The sequence below is a fragment of the Antedon bifida genome, chromosome 2 (assembly GCF_963402885.1).
Source record: "Antedon bifida chromosome 2, ecAntBifi1.1, whole genome shotgun sequence".
In the NCBI taxonomy this organism is placed as follows: Eukaryota; Metazoa; Echinodermata; class Crinoidea; order Comatulida; family Antedonidae; genus Antedon; species Antedon bifida.
This window is the reverse complement of record NC_136227.1, coordinates 27,746,408-27,766,433: the sequence shown is the minus strand read 5'-3', so window position 1 is coordinate 27,766,433 and position 20,026 is coordinate 27,746,408. Positions and strand designations below refer to the sequence as shown.

Sequence of the window (20,026 nt, the reverse complement as noted above, 5' to 3'; positions counted from 1 at the left end):
GCACATGGATGTAATGACTATGCATTTAATTGGCAAAATAAGATGATACTGAATCAGAAAAGGACAACTGAAACGCTTAGGAAACATAACGTGAAGAATATTGACTATAAAGATAACATTGTGGAAGGCAGTGTTATTTGTGTAAAGCTCTGTCTACACTATCAAACTAGTTTGACAACAAAAGTGTGATGTGCCCAATGGGTAGTTATATGCCCAAAATGGACCGTGATTTTACATCATCAATTTTCAATTTTTTTTTCTCACAAATTTGATAGTGTAGAAGGATCTTAAAGAATACATGATAGTTGATGCAGAAGTATTAAGAGGGAAGGTTAGGCGGAAAATAGAAAAAGGAAATTATGGACATATTTTATAAGGCGCCACATTGAGGACAACTGATTTTAACGTTAAACCTGTCTTTCGAATATAAACAAATAGTGGCATGTTGGCCCATAGAGAATCATAGACAACAGAGATTAAACATAACTCTAATACATGTATATACAGGTTATCCTTGAGTTTTGCCGTAAGACGTATATGAAAATACAACTTCCATACCCTAGAAAAACGACCTATAAAAATAACAATATCTGTAATTGTGGCGTTAGTGCAGTCGCACAACCTAAGTAATTAATATTCCTCTTCATTTTAAGGTAGAACCGTTATTTTACTACACGCCCCACACCGACTACTGATTCTAATAATAAAAAAGAAGCAATACTCTTAGTATAATTGATTTCTTTCTTCAGAATTCTTAGAACCACTTAGCCTAGTTCTAAGTAAACGATCAAGGTAAATAATAATGTTCCTTCTTAAAAATATTATACTTCCTCTTTCGGTAATGAAAATGACATAATCAATAAAGGAAATCAATTGTTGTAAGTACAATGTAATGTTATTGATTATGTGACTAACTGTAGGACATTGGTTTAGATAGAGTTGAGGACTGTGGGGAGTAGAAAAATTGAGTATAGTATGAGTATAGTTGAGTCGATTTAGAAGAGGCCGCACAGAAAACAATACAAATGGAGAGGGGTGCTGGCACATGTAACAGAAACACTACTGGTCTTTGTTTAAACATGTAAGAGTACAGGATGCTACAAGGATTTTACTGAAAATGACAAGGTTCTATATTATTAAAAAGTAGATATATTAGAAGAAGAAGATAAAATTAAAGTATTGTTGAATATGCCATTTTAATATCACATAATATGTATCCACTTTGAACAAAAATTGGATCTAAAAAAATTGGTCTACTTTAAAAAAAAACTGTAATTTAAAGTAAAAATGGTCAAATGGACTGCCAGCCAATGGATTTTTGGCTGATTAAACCATTTATTATGTTATTTTAGAAGTTTTTTCGTTTTTTTTTTACTGTGGAAGTGATTATTAAAACTAAAAAATAACCTATTTACAGTCTGATTTAATTAATCTTCATTTTTCATGTGCAGTATAATTAAATTGTACAAAACAGTGTACAAAATTATAAATTACAATTAAACATAATTGTAAAATACAAATGTTAAATGGGATATATACTTTAGAAAACATTAAAATAATTGAAATGATTCTTACCGAACATTCGCCAAAACACCAGAAGCTTCGTTTAAACTAGCAACCGATGACATTCGACTCAGTACTTTTGGCTTTGGCCTTCCAGAAAACTTATCCCATCTAAATGATGCCTTTCTGAAAGTAAATGTTATATTTACAAATTAAAACAAAAGGGTATGTGTACTATAATGGATTATTGATGTATTTCTACATGGCCACGGGGATGTATTTAATTTAGCTATAATGGAAATACTTTGTTATTGTTGATTATCATGGTTATTGTAATCAATTATCTTTAAAAACAAAATACATAGTACAGTATATTAAATATTGGTTGAAAACAACATTGGTTACAGTAGTACAAATTATCATAATAATAATAACCAATCTTTATCTGTTTCGTCGTAATTTAAGTGTTTCTGAGTTGTTGTAATTGTCTTTGTATCTGTTAAACCTAGCTGTAAGTGGCGGATTTGTTTCTGCTGTTGTTTCTGGTTTTAAAAAATAAAATAAAATAAAATAAAACATTTTCATCAACTTGTACCTATTTTGATCAGCACAGAGCATTTAATGAGAACTACTTATTATATTAATGTATGTACTGTACAGTTTGTCACAGCAACAGGAGCGTCTAATCCGAAGTCAATATTAAACTAAATTAAACATGGGATTATAGAGGCTCATGGGCACTACACTATGTATTAATAACAAGTAGGTATCTTACCCATTACCTTCTTCTGACCGTCCAAGCTCAACGAGATAACGACCAAAACTCTAATTTGAAAAAGAGACCGATTAGTAAATTAAAAATATTTTTCAGTGCACAACAATTACACAACTGTAACACATTAAAATTATAATTGTGGTCCGCAGGTACAATATTGTGTGTATTATCTCAAAATAAAAGATAAATGACTTGGTCAGACTCAAATTTAAACATCATTTGCAATTCACATTTATTTAAATACTGTGTTTCTTCCAATATCCAAAAAGAGTATAGCACACTTTTCAACCTTTAAAATGAAACTTAGAAATCACTTCAGAAACTCTATCCCATGATGGTCACAAAGTTATGCTTGGCTTTTCGACAATGTTTTCCTTTTTTTTCTTGTTATTTAATTTTTTTTATCAACTGCAAAGATGAATTAGGTCGTTCCAAATTTATTGTTTTTTTTTATTGCATTGTTTCCACGTGATGATTTTAATTTAGTTTAGTTTTGGATTTGTATCGTACCTCTCCATTTTCAGGTGCATCACCGTTACCAAATGTGCTTGTTACAACGATTAATAAAGTTTCGTGTTCAAGATGTGCTACATCGTATTCCTCCATACACATGGCCTAAAATGTTAAAAAAGAAATCAAATTAAATCACTTTAATAAGAAACATTTTAAATTAACTTGTATCGTATAATCTGGTCTATAAGACATATATCATACATTTTTTGGAACATTTTCGTCTCAGAGATATGTTCAGAGAAATCATAGATGATTGCTGAAAAGCAATGTCAGGAAGTAGAGGAATGTGAACACAAATATTGTACTAAAATATGGATAAATTGAATATTCATATATAAAATTTAACGCAAATCAGATGACCAAAAAGACAGGTGACCAAAAAGACATGTGGCCAAAAAGACTGGTGACTAAAAAGACAGGTTTTCAAAAAGCCAGATGACCAAAAACCAGGTGGTCAAAAAGCGAGCACTATCCTTATTAAGTGGTCATTATCTTAGTATAATGTATTATTGTTATAGTATTATTATGGTGTTTAAACTTTAGATGAGGGCGCCAAATAAAAAATAACTGAATAAAACAGAAAGTGTACTTACTCGTGCGTCGAACGCATGATTGAAAATGTCCTTAAGGCTTTTAGCATAGCTTTCTGATTTGCCTGTTTCAGTCGCAAAGAGTATAGTAGCTTTAAATCGTTTTGCCATTGCTTTTCCCATTAAGCTGGCAGAGAATTTGACAGCTCTAAGAAACAAACAGATAACAGCAAAATAAAATTATTATATTCATGATGATACTTTCACATGTATTAGAAAACAGGATAGTTAAAACCGGGATAGCGCCCTCTTAAAATTGAATTTGAAAAAAAATCTGTATAAAATCTTTATATCGAAATTATAGAAGATAATTTTATTTTAGTGACACCATCATGTTGCCAAGAAAAAAAAACATGGGGGAAAAATAATTGGCCGCGTTTCAGCAGCCATAACAAAATTCGGGTCAAAGGATACAAATTATCGCATTTATCCGATAATTATCTGAATTGAATGAGATAAGTATTGGTTAATTTTGTTTGAGTGGAATCGGTTAAACCCCGTTTCCACACAGGAACTTTATCGGTTAATTTCTATCGGTTAATTTTTATCGGTTAATTTTTATCGGTTAATAATCTGTTTTAAATCTGTATTAAATATTCTGTGTTAAATTTTTGGACACGGTGAACGCTTACAGAAGTTGTGTCTGTGTGTGATGTTACTACTGCTGACGAATCATGTAATCGAATTAAACACTTTTATGGTGACGTTTCCACTTAGTTTTCTATATATTTAAGTACAAAATCACATGACGATAAATAAAATTATCATAATTGGCTTACTTGGCAACCTCTTTAAACGTTCTCTTCTTCCGCGGTTTTGTCTCCGCACTTTTGTTTTTCCAAACATGACTGACCCAAGCGGGTTCCTGAAACGAGAACAACGAGGAAGTTTGTTATCAACACACGCCATAATGTCATGTTTTACAAATTATAATAGCATCGTAAAAAAGATTTGTCAAAATTGCAACGACATCATTCTCATAAAAGTGTTTGTTAATGGATAGTCGAATAATGACAAAAAGGTAGAAACGAAGGAATCTGCGATGACGTCATCATTTATTGTGTTCCTGGTTTTCTGACTAAACAAAACTGCAAATTGAACAAAAAACATTTAATTTAAACACGTGTTTCCATAATCAATTGTAAAACTACCGCAAAGGTAATTATATTAATTATATTGCTCGTTACTGTAAGTGCATAGATAGGCCTACATAGTGCATTGTAACGGTTTCAGAAGAATTGGAAACCATTATTACATTGTAGTCGAAACACATAGGCTGTACTCAACAATAAAGAAAAAGTATTAATTAAGGTTGTAATGTATTGAGGTGGACATTTTTACTAATTAAGTATAATTGATGTAGGCCCCAAGGCGCGTTCTATTTCAATTGTCAACAATATACATTAGCTAGATAAGTATCATAACACCACATTTAAGTGTTTTCTATTCTGTTTCTAAAGAATTTACATTATTTCCAACATTTCCACGAAAATCTAAAAAAATTCTTAAATTTATTTAAAAATGTTAATATCGTGGGTGCTATCATCTATACATTGAGCATTTAAAAGTAAAAATTACTTCATTCATACTAATGTTATGTATACACTGAAAATTGTAATTCCAAAATAAATAAGTTTAAAAATAATGTAGTTTTAAATAAGTCAGATGTTTTATTAAGCAATAAAAATGTCAAAAGATGAGCTAGCGTAGAATTAATACATTAGACAGCAACGTAAATGTCAGAATAAATTGAGAAATGAGGTTACCTTAATTTGATCAGGTAAAATAAAAATGTTACCGTGTTTGAGATGGATTGATATATTTTCACTAACGAAAGACCATTTAATAATGTAGGCCTATTTGATAAAAAGATAATGTGTTGGTATTCGTTTGTTGACCTCTTTCGTCTTTTTTTTATATAAAAAAAACACATATCATTGCTGCTATGCAATAATGTACATGCGTTTAATTATAAACAGATATCGAACTGAGAAACATTACCATATACTTTATCATTAGCCATGATTGGCGGACATATACACACATTTGAGTAGAAACTAAGAACTAGCGAATGTACCGAACCCCTCCCCTACTAAAAAGGTATGTGATTTGTGTGATTTTAATCAATATTCAAATATCAATCCACCATTGATAAAAAGAAGGGAAACAAATCCAGTGTCATAAACTAAATAAAGTATTCACAAGAAAGGTGCTCTACTGTAAGGCCAAACAGATCAGATCAATTTTTTACGAACAAAACCTCGGAGAAATGTATTATGTTAAAGAATACGCATAGCAATGTGTTAAAAATGGAGGTGTACAAATATCGCGAGCTGTAGTATAATGTGAAGCATAATCTAGATGTGTAATATGTGCTACCTACCTTAATAGCCTGATCGTTATACATAGTATTACAATTACATAAATGTACAAATAATGATATGGGAATACAGAATACTAGAAATACAGATTTTGTAAAAAGAAACATTGAACACAATTTAATTGTAAACAATGTTAATATATGTTTTGGTATCAGACAATGTCATAGTTTCGATGCATTAAATACACTAATTTTGATTGCTAAACGATGTATATCTAACTGTAACATTTCAGAAGACCCACTGTATTTTAACAAATTTAATGTCATTCTTAAAAGAAATATTGAAATAGAAAAATATATTTCTTTTGAAAATAATAACATGCATCCATCCATATAACCTAAAATGGAAACATTTAGCAGTAGGCCTATAGTCTGCCATTTAACTACTCATGATGTGTATAAATTGTTGCTTGAATGGTTTTTTTTTTTGGTTTCTTGTTGAGAATAATTTCTTTTTATCTTGTTGCCACAGCTGGTGGCGCGTTTTTTTTGGAAATGAAATAACAATAAAAAAAAAGGAATACAGTCTGTTCGATTCTATTCTATTATCAGAGTGCCTCCTTTCAGAAATCCCGCTGTATATAAGGATTTATAATACTATATATGAATCTAAATCATTTTATTTTAGAAGAAAAAAAAATTAATTTAATTCTATGCCTAATGTCATGTAGTTCTATAATTGTTTACTTTTAAAGTAACTAGTAACTTTTGTAAATTTTGTTTAAAATGTTTTAAATATTAAAATGAAACACAATTGTGCGTTTGTATTAGGCCTTAATTAAAAATAAATATCAATCAGCTTAAAGAGCTAACAACAATATAATGTATTTTTAATAGTTTTAAATAGCTATTTGCTGTTTTTAAAAATAAGGTAATTTTAAATAAAGTTTTGTTCTAATAATCAAACACGGCATTAAACTATAAATTGAAAGAATAATGAGCCCCCGGAGCTTCACTTAATATGTTGCAATTATACCGTAACGTAAATAGAACAGAAATGCAATAAAAATAACACAACCCAACAATTGTACTACGAGAGAGATAAATACATTACTGTAGTAACCTAACGTTTTATTGTGAAAGTGTTAAGATGGAGCTTAATCCTGAAATGTATCTAACTGTATCAAACTGCACAGACCATGTATATATCGTAATACAGTAGCACGTGTGTTTCTGATGTATCACCCGTATCATAGACCATAATCTAAGCCTTAACCTAATCTTCACACGATACAGGTACCATGTGATACACATGCTATGTTGTGTTGCGGAATTCGCCATGATACTGGACAAATGTCATATTACGTGGAAATAAAGCCATCCCAAGTCTGTAAATTACAAACACGAAGAAGCAACTATGTATGTATGTATGTAAAGCACTGCAAATCGAGTGAAATGATAATAATAATTTGATAAACTTTCTATACGACACCATTTCAAACAGTACATACTACTAAACTATAGTGGAACATAAACTAATACGATACGCAATTAATTATATAGTTTTCAGTTAGTAACGAGAACGAATACAGCATGGAAGTAATGCATTTCAATAACAGAGTGATTTTTTTACAACACATGCTAAAACATTACGATCAGACGCAAACGATTTAGTCTAGCACAGAAGATGAACGAGGATTGTCAATAAAGAAATGAATGATAAAATTTAGCTAAAATAACTACAAGCTCGTATTCTCTATAGATAAGTCGAAGAGTCACGTTGTACTACTCTGTGTCATATACTGTAACCGGTAAAACCATTTTATTGAACGGAAAACATTTAACTCTATCATTTTCCTACTTAGTGGTTGACAAAAACTTGACATTATTCATTTGCTATAATAATTTGCTATATGGCAAAAAACACATTATGATGCCGGATGAATCTAGAGTAAAGACTGCCATAGAAGATTTGATTAACCAAACCCATATATAAATAAAAAGACTTGGTTCGTGCAGCACTCGTCATAGTTACAAACAATGTCTCGTGAAAGTAGATTTTCTATTTACATTTCTTAATAATTATTTTTCTTCAAGAAACTGGTCTAAACATCTGAGTGTCTTTCATAATTTTCAAAACATAGAACAATGAATACTTAAGCTTTGTCTACACTATCAAACTAGTTTGAAAAAAAAGTGTGCCAAATTTTGGTAGTGATATACCCAAATTTGGTAGTGATATATCAAAATATGGTGGTAATGTTACATCATCATGTCCATATATGGACACATAACATGTCAGTTTGACAGAGCTTAATAACAGTACGCGACATAGTATTATTTCCATTAAGAATATGCACACCAAATATTATAGTGTGTGTGTGTGAGTCACCATTTTGATACAATATACAACAATATGTATGATATTGAAAATGCAAAGAAACATTCCTTTCTACAAAATAAAACAAAGCCCAAAAGAAGCAAATTCGTAGGCAAAGAGGAAAAACAGAAGAGGACAACAAATTCCTACCTGGTATTCATAAGATGGTTTCAGAATATAACTGAGCATTTCTTGGTGAAACACTGGTGTGATGCTTCCTGACATTGGCGGTACAACCCATACCCAGTCTGCCGGACATCCTCCTCGCAGACGTTGCTCATTGTCAAGGTGTTTCATAAATGACTCGGACGCTGTGTGGTGGTCAGTTATTGTAACATTCTTTTTCTGAAATAATAAGAAGTCTTTGGCACTAGCATACTTGATAATTATAAGATAAGATAATAAAGATAAGATAAATCTTGCTATGACCACAACAAGGCGAACATGAAATTTGTTTTCCTTGATGCTTACAAGATTACCATCATTGTCTGATCATACAATTTGCTGAAAATGGTCAAATCCCATTTTAATAATTCATACCTGGAATTGTATATAATTTCAATTGTTCTGCCACGGAAGAATAATTGTCCATGTAAAATATATGAACAAAATGAAGATATACTTGATTTGATCATTACATTTTGATTTGAACAGCCATGGATAACCTATCCCTAATCATTATCATCGTTGTATTTAATAATAATTACTCTATTTAATAAATAGTCATTCTCAATTATTATCAACGTAATTTTGATATATTGCCATCTGCATCATCATCAATATCATCGTAATCACCAATAACGTCATGTTCTTAATCTTCGTCTTCTTCATAATCCAAATCATGTGTCAATGACTTTGCAAGAAAGTGCTCTTTGAATTATTGCATTACTGCTTTTTAATACTACCTTCTGTATTTGAATTATGTAACCCAACGCTGAAATTATTGAACTCTGGACAACCGCCTCTTTCGATTAGGTTAACCGATATCCAGTTATTATTAAAGGTAAATGGACAAAACGTGTGGGTAATTTAATACGGTATCAATGTTTAGTAATGTATATTATTTTCAAGGCATTGCTTTGATTCAATTAAAATGTGATTCCAACGATACGTATCATTATAACACAAATAATAAATGCTTTTATTGATGTTTTGATTCTTTTAATTATCGATATTTAAGCAGTGCTTTTGAATGAAAGTAATAAAGCTGACTTTACAATATGTATTATTAGTTGCCTTGGTTACCGTATTTAACTTTCATCTTTCTGTGTGATTATTAATCTATTTTCAATGATAAGGCAATCATATGGACAAAATACAATACAATAGGCTGTGGAAGAAGATGATGACCTATGGTCGAAAGTACTCGTATAATAAATATTTTATTTTGAGGCAGAAACAAGAAATTTGTCTGTTTTATTAAAATACGGATAGTTATAGCAGAGGTTCGTTTCCTACATATTGCCTAATTTCCAGAAAAAAAAGCCCGTGCTATTGATACCAGGCGATTCTCGTACGGTAGCAGCAGAGCTGTTTCTACAAACGATGGTACAGGTCCATTTATAGCACATTATTGTCCAACAGTATTAACTTACACTTGGAACTCTCTGAATAATTTTATCGTTACCGTTTTTAAACAAACTACCTCGACGTGGTTTGATTTGGAAGCGTTGACATAATGTATTAGAACAAGTAGCAATGTATAGTGTCAGAAGACATCATACCATTGTAGGATAAAGGTTGTAGCTAGCAGACAAGAAACTGAAGGTGCTGTTTATTGTCTGTAGATACAACACCGTAAGAGAATAGGGTGACAATGTAACGGGGATTTTCAAACCATTGGAATTGGTTGTATATCATCGATGAACAAACATTATAGGTTAACGAAACCGGATCTAAAATAATAAGGATGACGAATACAATATTTAATTAATAAAGGTGTTTCATTAAATGATCAATGTAAACGATAGTGTATTCCATAACTATACGTATCAGATGAACTTAGCTTTTATGAATGTTCTAACGAACCCCATAAATTGTTATTAAGTGAACGATTTTAAAATGCCTTCTTACATTGAGTTTTAAATCTTTGTTTTTATACATACGGTGCTAAAACATCATCTTTTTATTTAAAATATTTAACATATATTGGGTTTACTTGTGATTAAGGGGTAATCAACCGTGCTCAGAAACAGCATTCAAGTTAATGATTTAAACTAGTTTTCAAATAACTTATCATGTGTATTGTGTTATATATTATATGTACTGTTTTATTGTATCGAATAATAGTTATTTCATCATAGAATTGGGTAGTTTAACATTTATGTTGAATATCCAATAAAATATTTATTATGGTAAATGCCCAAGGACAGAATTGAAATGCCACGTGTTATTTTACACTGAATGTGATGTTATGTTGTTTTAGCTCATGTATGTGAAGATAATGACATTAAATGTGTCGGACCGTAAACATGTCCATCAAGACTTTTAGTCTTACCTGGCACAATGCCAGGGATTGCCTGCGTTGCTTTGTACTTGTTTGCATTTTCAGGTTATCCTGATTTTTGTTTGTATTTAATAGTTACTATAATACCAACAAACTATTGGTGTTAAAGGAAATGTATATATTGATGACGTCACAAAATGTTATTGGAATCTCTTTGTTTTAATATGGGCCGTCTATTGTCTCTACAGTTTACGTATTCCAGTCATTTCTAATAATTATGGTTTGTTTATTCTGAATTTCTTTAAAACTTTGTTAATTCGAATATTTCTATAAAAACATATTCCATTCCTGTAATGTGTAAATACAACACACACATGTTAATTAGACTTGTAAATAGAGAGAAGACCATGGACTGTGGAGCAGCAATATAGACTTATTCCCTTGAGAATAAAATGTGAATAATGTTAATTATACTTATAACAATAGAAGTTTTTTAGAAGGCTAGCTAAAGTACACTATTATTCCTATGAGGCGAATAATCATTATAATCTTTTTTCGACGTGAGATAGCTATAACTTGTTCAGTCTGTTGATGAGACTTGTTTTCATTGGACAATGCTCTTCTTCACATTATATCATTTTGTTATGTTTCATTAGGAAATAATTCAGCTAATTTCATCGTATCTAAGGAATTAAAGAGCTATTTTGAATATGCTTTCTTTTGATATATTGTAAACTTATTGTGTTACAATGCTCGCATTTCATAGCAAATAAAATCTTAAACTATTTGATGTACGACAATAATAACTAGTGGCAGCAACTTTAATAAAAGATATTCCTAATAACCCGAGGCATTATTCATGTTGAACGTAAATAAAATATATTTGAAGATGATCCTTTTTAAACTGTTGTCAAATTGGTAGGCTAAATGTGTGTATTTTAAGATAATTCTTTTATTACTGTTGTTTAATTGGTAGGCTAAATGTATTTTTATTAAACTACAGGAAAGAAATAGGTGCTGCATAGGCAGGATCATCTATAAAAATAAAACAGAAAAATTTCTTGTTTCTGCCTCAAAATAAAATATTATTAAACTACAGTATATTTGAATATTAACCTGTTTTTGCGATATAAAAATGAGTGTTGAATTTAACTTGATATGAATAAGTCTTTACTGAATATATTTGAAACTGATTCGTTCTAAAAGGTTGATTCCATTAATTATATAAAAAAGAAAAGTTTTACCTTTAGTTTTATTATCATGTGCATAAATCCCGCATGGGATCTGAATTTTTTGTAGATGTCAAAATAACTTGGCTTTTCAGATTTATTCCACAGAGCTAATATATTCATTGGTAACACATTTGCTTAATGTGTTGTCAGAACATTTACATTATGTTTTGATGTAACAGTTATCGTAACTAGACCAAATGTCATGGGCTGTGGATAAATCGTTAAGATGGGTTTTTGTTGTAGAATTGTCACCAGCATCTCACCTGAAAGCTGTAAAGCACAGCGTAGTTAACTTCTACAAGGACACGATCTTTCCAGAGTGACGCATTCGCATTTGTATCCAATCCCATCTTCTTTCCAATGGTCTGTAATGATATATTATAAATATTAGCGGATTTAAACAAGTAATCAAACAGTGGCTGATGTTACTCCCTCCAAAATTAGGATAGATATTTCCAAATCGTGAATTATTAGATAATCCTAAACTAGATTAAGAGATTGACTTTTACTCAATGACCTTGTAACGTCATGTGATGACACTAACACATTCAACATCTTTATACTAAAAGTAAGAAGCAATAATGTTCCAACTTTTTCTATCTTGCATTTTAAAATAAAATTTAGCTCCCAGAAGGATATATGTATATATACTAATAGTTCTGTTTAATCCATCCATCGTGTTTAGCAAATAGCCTTTTGACAAACACATTCTTTCAGAGCCATGGACAAGAATCAATAGTTAAGCCAAGTAATTCATTGAAGACAATGTCGAAAGTAATCCACTGCTATTGATTTATAGTACGTTTTTTATAATACTCAAATTTCTCAAGTTTTAAAATGTGGTATATTTGCTAAACTTCATTATTTTAAAAACCTACATTACATTCATTACACCCAATAATTTGTTGTTGTCGTTACATAACTTCCTCTACGTACTGTACTGCAGTAAAAGTTATTTTACTGCGGTAGCATACATTATTATTATTACTAACCTCCATCATGTTTAATCTGTAACTGTCGCAGAAGTCACGTGATGCAATTTCTGTTCCCATGTACCATCCGTTGAAAGGACATCCAGTAAATTCCAGTCCACCGAGATCCAACATTAGGCTAGAAACAGCAGGCAAGACATACCAACGAAGACCTAACTCAGCAAACCAGGGATATCTATAAATAAATTTATGAAATTGCTACTTATTATTACTCATCAGCAGTATTAAAAGTACAAAACAGGTTAGTTGAGATAAAATGCTTAGTGGCTGGGGAAAAATGTGCATAAATAGGAAAGTTAGCCAGGACTTTTTCACATTTTAAAGAAATCCGGATTTTGAAAAATCTTGATTTTTTCCCAAGATTGAACAAAAAATTACTGTTTAAGTCAGATGTCACAAAAATATTGCATTTAATATTACACACAATAATAAAACTGTAAAATTCTGAATTTTTGTTGCCAGAAATTCTATATGAACGGTCACTTCGATTTTTCTTCCACAAAATATCGACAGTACAATTTGAAGCTTTATCTCTGAAAACGTTTATGTACAGACTATAAAGGTACAATACAAATTGGACAAGTTAGAAACAGCTTATCGCTAGCAAAATTGTTTCTAACAACAATGCAACGTATCCGTACTTATTTTAAACATTTTGTAAGAAGGGAAAAGCGAATTAAAAAATACTGAAAAAGAGATGCAATGTTATGACAGTATTCTTTGGGTATAAATAAATTCAAACATATCCTCAAACATAGTCTAATCTTAATGTTGAAGATTCATTAGCAGTACGATAAGTTACAATAATAATAGTAATACGTTATGTGTATTTCCTAACAAATATTGTCACAGATTTGCTATTTGTTCGGTCAAGTTTTGCACGTCATAGCAAATGATAGATGTCGTTAGTAAAAGCACAGAGGACATTGATTATGCTGAAAATTACAAACAGGTTTCTACTTTACGTCAATTGTGCTTACCATTTAACACATTTTGTATCTGTATTATTTACCACAAGGAAAACCACGAACTATTAAATTCGTTTTACAAGGAAGGCTTTACAGATGTCTATTTTTAAATTAGAACAATGATGATAACTTCCTTTTTTGAATAGATTAGTAGTTTAGTATTTGTTTTTTTACACAAAACACTATGGTTTTCCACTTTCAAAAGAGCAATTCAAGGTGACTTCAGACTCTATTAATAATATTATTTTTCAAAATAAATTTGTGAGGTTTACTGTGTAGGTTCTAGGGGCGATTCGACTTAATATTGGTAAAAAGATAAATATTTTGGCAAACATGGCGTTTAATACATATAGTACTTCTAGCTGAGACTAAAATCGAAACGCCACCGACTGGTGGAATAAGCAACACAAGACAATAACTGTAAAGCATAATAGGCCCAATGGTTCTCATAAACAGTGGAATAACTTTGGCACAGTTAGCCAAACTTATAAAACGAAGATTCGTGAAAATAACGACATATGACGTAGTATGCGTAGCAGCAACGTATCATATTCATTTCATGAAAATGTCAGTTGATAGTGAAATTGCAATAATTTTTAGTAAGTCTAGGTGACGATAGATTCTTCTATATACAATCTACCTTTAAGTGCATTTTGGAAGAATCATATTATCTTATGATACCACGTCTATAAAGTTGTCTGCTCTACTAATTGGTAAATAAGTATGATATATTTCACTTCAAATGAACTGTTACAAACAAGTGTAATGGTTTGGAAATTTAATCACTAAATTTCAAATTTACCAGAGTGCGGTGTTGGTCGACAGAGAGTACCTAGTACGATATTTATATTATTTTATAAACATGTCTGCTCTCCTAATGGGTAAATAAGTATGATCAACCAGAATAGTAATTAACTGTTACGAACAAGTGTGATTATTTGGAAACTTAATCTTTCTTTCAACATTTCCAGTGCGCATTGTTATCTATTGGTCAACTTACCTACGAGTAACTGTAGGCTTTATGAGATTGCCATACTTATTTTCAAATTAAATTGGTAATTTGAAATCTAAAATGGGAACATAAAGAAGCGTGTTCTACTGGTACTGTCACAAGTGCTGATTTCAATTTAATTTGTATTTTCTGAAATGTGAACTTTTGATAATATTAAGAACAATTTCGTTGGCGATAGGGTACCGTACTCCTAATTGTACATTTATGTAATATTTTACACCTTGATATACACGCTTACATTATCTATCTGTCAGGTATACTTCTACTTCTATACTTTCTTGGTGTTTTTCCGATAAATTGGTTTATCCCACATGGATCAATAATAAATCTGGTATGGATTCTTATTTCCTGTTCTGCTGAGCAGGAGAAACATTTTTAAAGAACGGCGGTATTTTCTTTTCTCTGGGACAATTAAATAAAGCTAAAAGGTTATACAACACAATTATCAAAATAGGTAGATACAAAGATGAAAAAGTTTTTCTGCTGAAATTACAAAAACAAATATCAAAGCTGACAGCTCTTTGCTTTATACTTTTCATAATAGATTATTTCTGGATACTGTTACGACGCACGTCTAAATTGCTTTATATTTATATTTTATGTAAAGTCGTACATTTAAAACACAGCCACGATTCTTATAATTAACGTAAATTGCGATATACTAGGAAAATTAAGTTTGTATAAACATTAACATTTTTGACAAATTAGCATAATAATAAATACTTTAAAAACACATGACCACACATGTGGCAAAAAGAGACAATTTTAAACCAATCGGGTGTAATTTACCAACACCGATCAGAGCAATCCAGACGCCGGTTAGTGACATTACCAGAGTAAGTACTGACGCCTGTCTTACAGTGAACACGATTTAGACGTATGAATTTATTATAAAACTATTCGCATTATTCTTATTTAAGATTACGTTTGACGACTCGTCAACATAGAATAGAACTTTGATGAATAGAATACTTCTTTCACTCGTTATATAACAATTTACTGAAATGTATTAATTATTGATCATGCATTTAACAGAACGTGTGTATAATTGTTACAATAATTTAGTACACGTCAAGAAGATCAACTGATATATTTGAGTTTGTTAATTTTACATTTTCTGTGAGTTGTAGACATTAACTAGTTTTTTCATTTCAGAATCGTTATATCATGTCGTAGCACTATGTCGCAATGCGAACGAAGTCTTATCGTATGGTAAACGATCAATATGTTCAAAGGATGGATTCTGTTTGATTTTAATTTTCAAAGAAAAAAATTAATGTAGAATTCATTTCAAAGTAAAATTGACTTCATCACCTGATGAAAGCCTACAATCCAATAATATCCTCCTCACTTATAATATGGTTAATTCATAATATGCATGGACCTATAACTAATATTGTAATGATATCTGTAAGTTAGAATAATACTGATTTGTAAAACACTAATCACAGTTGACCTTTGACATTTGAGCTTCTTATTTCCTACTTAAAACGTACTTTTCCCTATGTCATTAAATAAAACATGTTGTTCCGTGGTATAATAAACTGAAACGCTTATTTGTTTTGTTATGAAACTTCAATACTCAATATATATTTTAATCCAAATGTATCGAACGCACAGAGTAGAACCCCTATTATGAGTGATATTTAGGAACCCATTAAAGTGTCTTCTTAACTTAACTGGGAAGTCATCTGAAAGGTGGTTTGTCATAGGGTTAAAACAACTGTATATTGCACCTTGTTCATTTGACAGGACATTGTCCCTTTGAAGGGGTTTTCTTAAAGGAGGGATGCTATTGCAAATATAAATTATATTCGCTACTTAATCTAATCAAGGCAATCAAACAAGAGGATGCTGACGTCCGGAGATCAAAGGGTTTATCTATGGATGCGACACGATCAGTGGCACACCCCTTAACAGACACCGCGGGCCGCGGAGAATATGTAGACAATACAGTAATGCATTTGTCGCAGCCAGACAAGATCAAAGCACTTTAATGAGTTCCTATCTTGACAGACGAGCTCAGTGTCCTGTTAATAAAAGATAAATGTTTCCTTACTTTGGATGTGTAATCTCCACCTCCATGATCAACTCAGGTGGTATATCGAAGAGTTCTGGGTCCTCACCACTAGCAGACAGCACTAATGGTAGGATATCCCATTTTCCATATCCGGCCTTCCATCCAAACTTAATGCAAAGCTGAAATAAATCAAGAACCAGCAGACGATAAATAAATGCGCCATGCTTTGATATTGATACATATCTTAAATATCATGTAAACGGTCATAGTTAAAATGTAAAAGGTCAAGGGTAATGGTATTTAATGTATACAGCTTAAGATGTGCAGTTGAATGGGTTCGAGCTAGGCCCATGTCCACAGGACCAGTCTTCAAGCAACTCGTTCCTAAGGAACATGATATTCTTCTGACCTATGTTACCGTTTGTGTGACGTTATCACGGAATATTAGGCCTACATGTTCCTATCCTTAGAATTCACATGAATCTACACACCCCATCATCTCACCTATTCATTCTTAACAATTCTGACAAAGGAATATAAGGCTGTATTGCAAAACGAAATATAATAAAAAGGTTAGCTGTAATGTATTCATTATATTGATAATTTAAATATCTAATATATATTTAATGAAAAGCTTTGAGTCGCAATCAGCACTAATAAGATAAGACAAGCAGAAGTATAAGGTATAACAATAATTATGATTACAGAAATTAAAGTATTCATCTAACTTAATGATTGTGTGAGTAACCTTTAAAAACATTAAGAGTAATACAGATGATGTATGATATAATTAATAATTAAACCAGCGTTTATATGTATATTCAACCTGCGCCCTAAACTGCTTTCTCAAACTTTAATACAGTGATTTGATGTGACGAAACTAAAGCTCTATCTACACTATCAAATGTTATGTAAACAAAAATGTGATGTGCCCATACAGTATATGGACAGGGTGACGTCATATTACTACCACATTTGGTCACATCACAACTAGTTTGATAGTGTAGACAGAGCTTAAGAAATACATTGGAGCACTGTGACGAATATCAATTTAACATGAGAAATGTCATGTTTAGCTGGTTGATAAGGTAATGTCGATTTATATCTACATGTGGATGATGTTAATGTAGTTAATTTGGTCATCATTGACTGTACATTTAACTGTCATACGTGATTAATATATAACTAATAATAAGTCTATACAAACTATTGAGATAGTAAACACTCTTGGCAATGTAATTGTTACCTGTCATAGTTTGTGAGTGTTTAATAGTTTTGAGAAGAGTATAAGTTTTAGTTCATTACAATACATCTATAGACATTAAAATACAACGTCATGTAATATACTATTGCAGTGCGTATCTTAATTACGTTTTGAACATTAGTTTCTGGCCTTTCATATCATCCGATTAAGAAAGTGTTACTGTTGATGTAACACAACCACCAAGATTCCTATTGTTATATCAACTAGTTGGCCTATTACACGCGTTAAGTTATTCATCAAGTATACTAATATTAATAATAACGGTAGTATTTTATAGCGCCTAATACGATGTTTCTTTAGACTGACTACACTATCTGACTACACTTTCAAACTAGTTCACTAATGTGATGTGCCCAAATATGGTAGTGATATTACCATATATGGTAGTAGAATGACATCATCACGTCTATATATGGGCACATCATTAAAAGTGTAGACAGAGCTTTAGTGCTTTATTAATAATAACAATAACAACTATAACAATGGTCACACCTTCAGCAAATTTAAAAAAAAGTTATTGACTGTCCACTTTTTCAGTATAGGGTGTTACTGTTTATGGGTAGACGTCTACCTAATGTAAATGTAGCACAGAAGTCATAAAATAATTAGTTAGCACGAAGTTATAACTTAAGTAATTAAAATTTAATACCAAAAGCTCATATTGGATAAGGTTTAACGTATGACAAATCATGTAAACTTATAAACAAATTATGTTTACTTATAAACAAATTATGTTAACTTATGACAAATTATGTTAACTTATAGCAAATTATGTTAACTTATAGCAAATTATGTTAACTTATAGCAAATTATGTTAACTTATAACAAATTATGTTAACTTATGACAAATTATGTTAACTTATGACAAATCATCAGAAGCAAACTGTTTTCCATAAGATGGTTGTTTTATTTGTTTTCTTGCATACTTATGAAAAAATATTCTAATTTTATTTTCTCAGCTAAAGAAAAAAAAATCCGAATACAATCGTTGAATAAATGTTATATCTTGAATCCTCAAATCATTTTATAATTACATTCACGTAATGTAATAAATCGCATGTCATTTTTAATTAGAACGTACACCAGATGTAACATAGCCATTGGGAATAAGATAGTTTTAGTTAATTTAACTACCATGGGTAATTTAAACAGTCAAAAACAAAAGATCGAGAACTGGGATAACGCAACATTGTGACGCATTGTTTTACGTTTTAATGTACTTATGTTCATCGTATAAACTCAATTTATTGTCAACTTCTATTTTCAGAATGTAACTGAATTTTTCTTCTGGCTAAACATCACCGTTTTAGTGAACTTATATTGTTTCAATGCTGACATTTATAAAAAAAAAAGGAATAAAAATCAACTATAAAACAATTTTTATATATACGATCGACTTAATTAAAGGGTTACGGATTTGCATGGTATAAGTCGTTCAATTCAAATGGTTAGCACCGCTAACAAAAAGCCTAATATCTTTTATTACGGTACTTGATGAAGTGTCCCATAATGGTTTAAGAGAAAATTGTTGTTAATTGTAAATACTGTAGCCGCCATTTTGAGTTTTAGCAAATTAGGTAACGGTATGTGATTACCGACAGATCAAACTTATTAATAATGTTTCATCATTAGAATAGAATGAACTTTTGATAACTTATTTGATAAAACTGTATACAAAATATTTGATTTATGCGGCCATTGTGCGAAGTTCTTGCCCTGTTGAAATTACTTCAGTTGCCTATTGGTCGCCTAGTTCCTATCAGCACGCGCTCAAATAGTTGATGGTACTGGCACGAATCAGCTAGGATGAGCGCGTCCACTGATGATGTTACTATATTAGATTACGGTAAAATCCGATATGAAAATAAGGACGCTCACCACGTTGCTGTAAGTACGAATGCTCAGGCCATTAAGCCAAAGGAATACTACTATAAATGACTCGGAAGAATAAAACTAAATTGACCAAACGTCAGACCATACAGCCATTATCAAATATAGCTCGATAGCTTGT

At 31.0% G+C, this 20,026-nt stretch overlaps 1 protein-coding gene across 1 annotated transcript in view; it reads right to left on the bottom strand.

Moving 5' to 3' along the window:
- Positions 1-20,026, bottom strand: part of LOC144858900 (nitric oxide synthase-like protein) — a 67,024-nt gene that overhangs the window by 13,654 nt on the left and 33,344 nt on the right. Inside the window, exons 6-14 of the mRNA XM_078715040.1 lie at positions 16,791-16,930; positions 12,752-12,926; positions 12,023-12,124; positions 8,232-8,426; positions 4,161-4,246; positions 3,385-3,529; positions 2,789-2,893; positions 2,279-2,328; positions 1,576-1,689 (exon numbers count right to left, since the gene is read on the bottom strand). Coding sequence (XP_078571166.1) covers positions 1,576-1,689; positions 2,279-2,328; positions 2,789-2,893; positions 3,385-3,529; positions 4,161-4,246; positions 8,232-8,426; positions 12,023-12,124; positions 12,752-12,926; positions 16,791-16,930 — 1,112 coding nt within the window. The remainder of the gene's footprint in view (positions 1-1,575; positions 1,690-2,278; positions 2,329-2,788; positions 2,894-3,384; positions 3,530-4,160; positions 4,247-8,231; positions 8,427-12,022; positions 12,125-12,751; positions 12,927-16,790; positions 16,931-20,026) is intronic.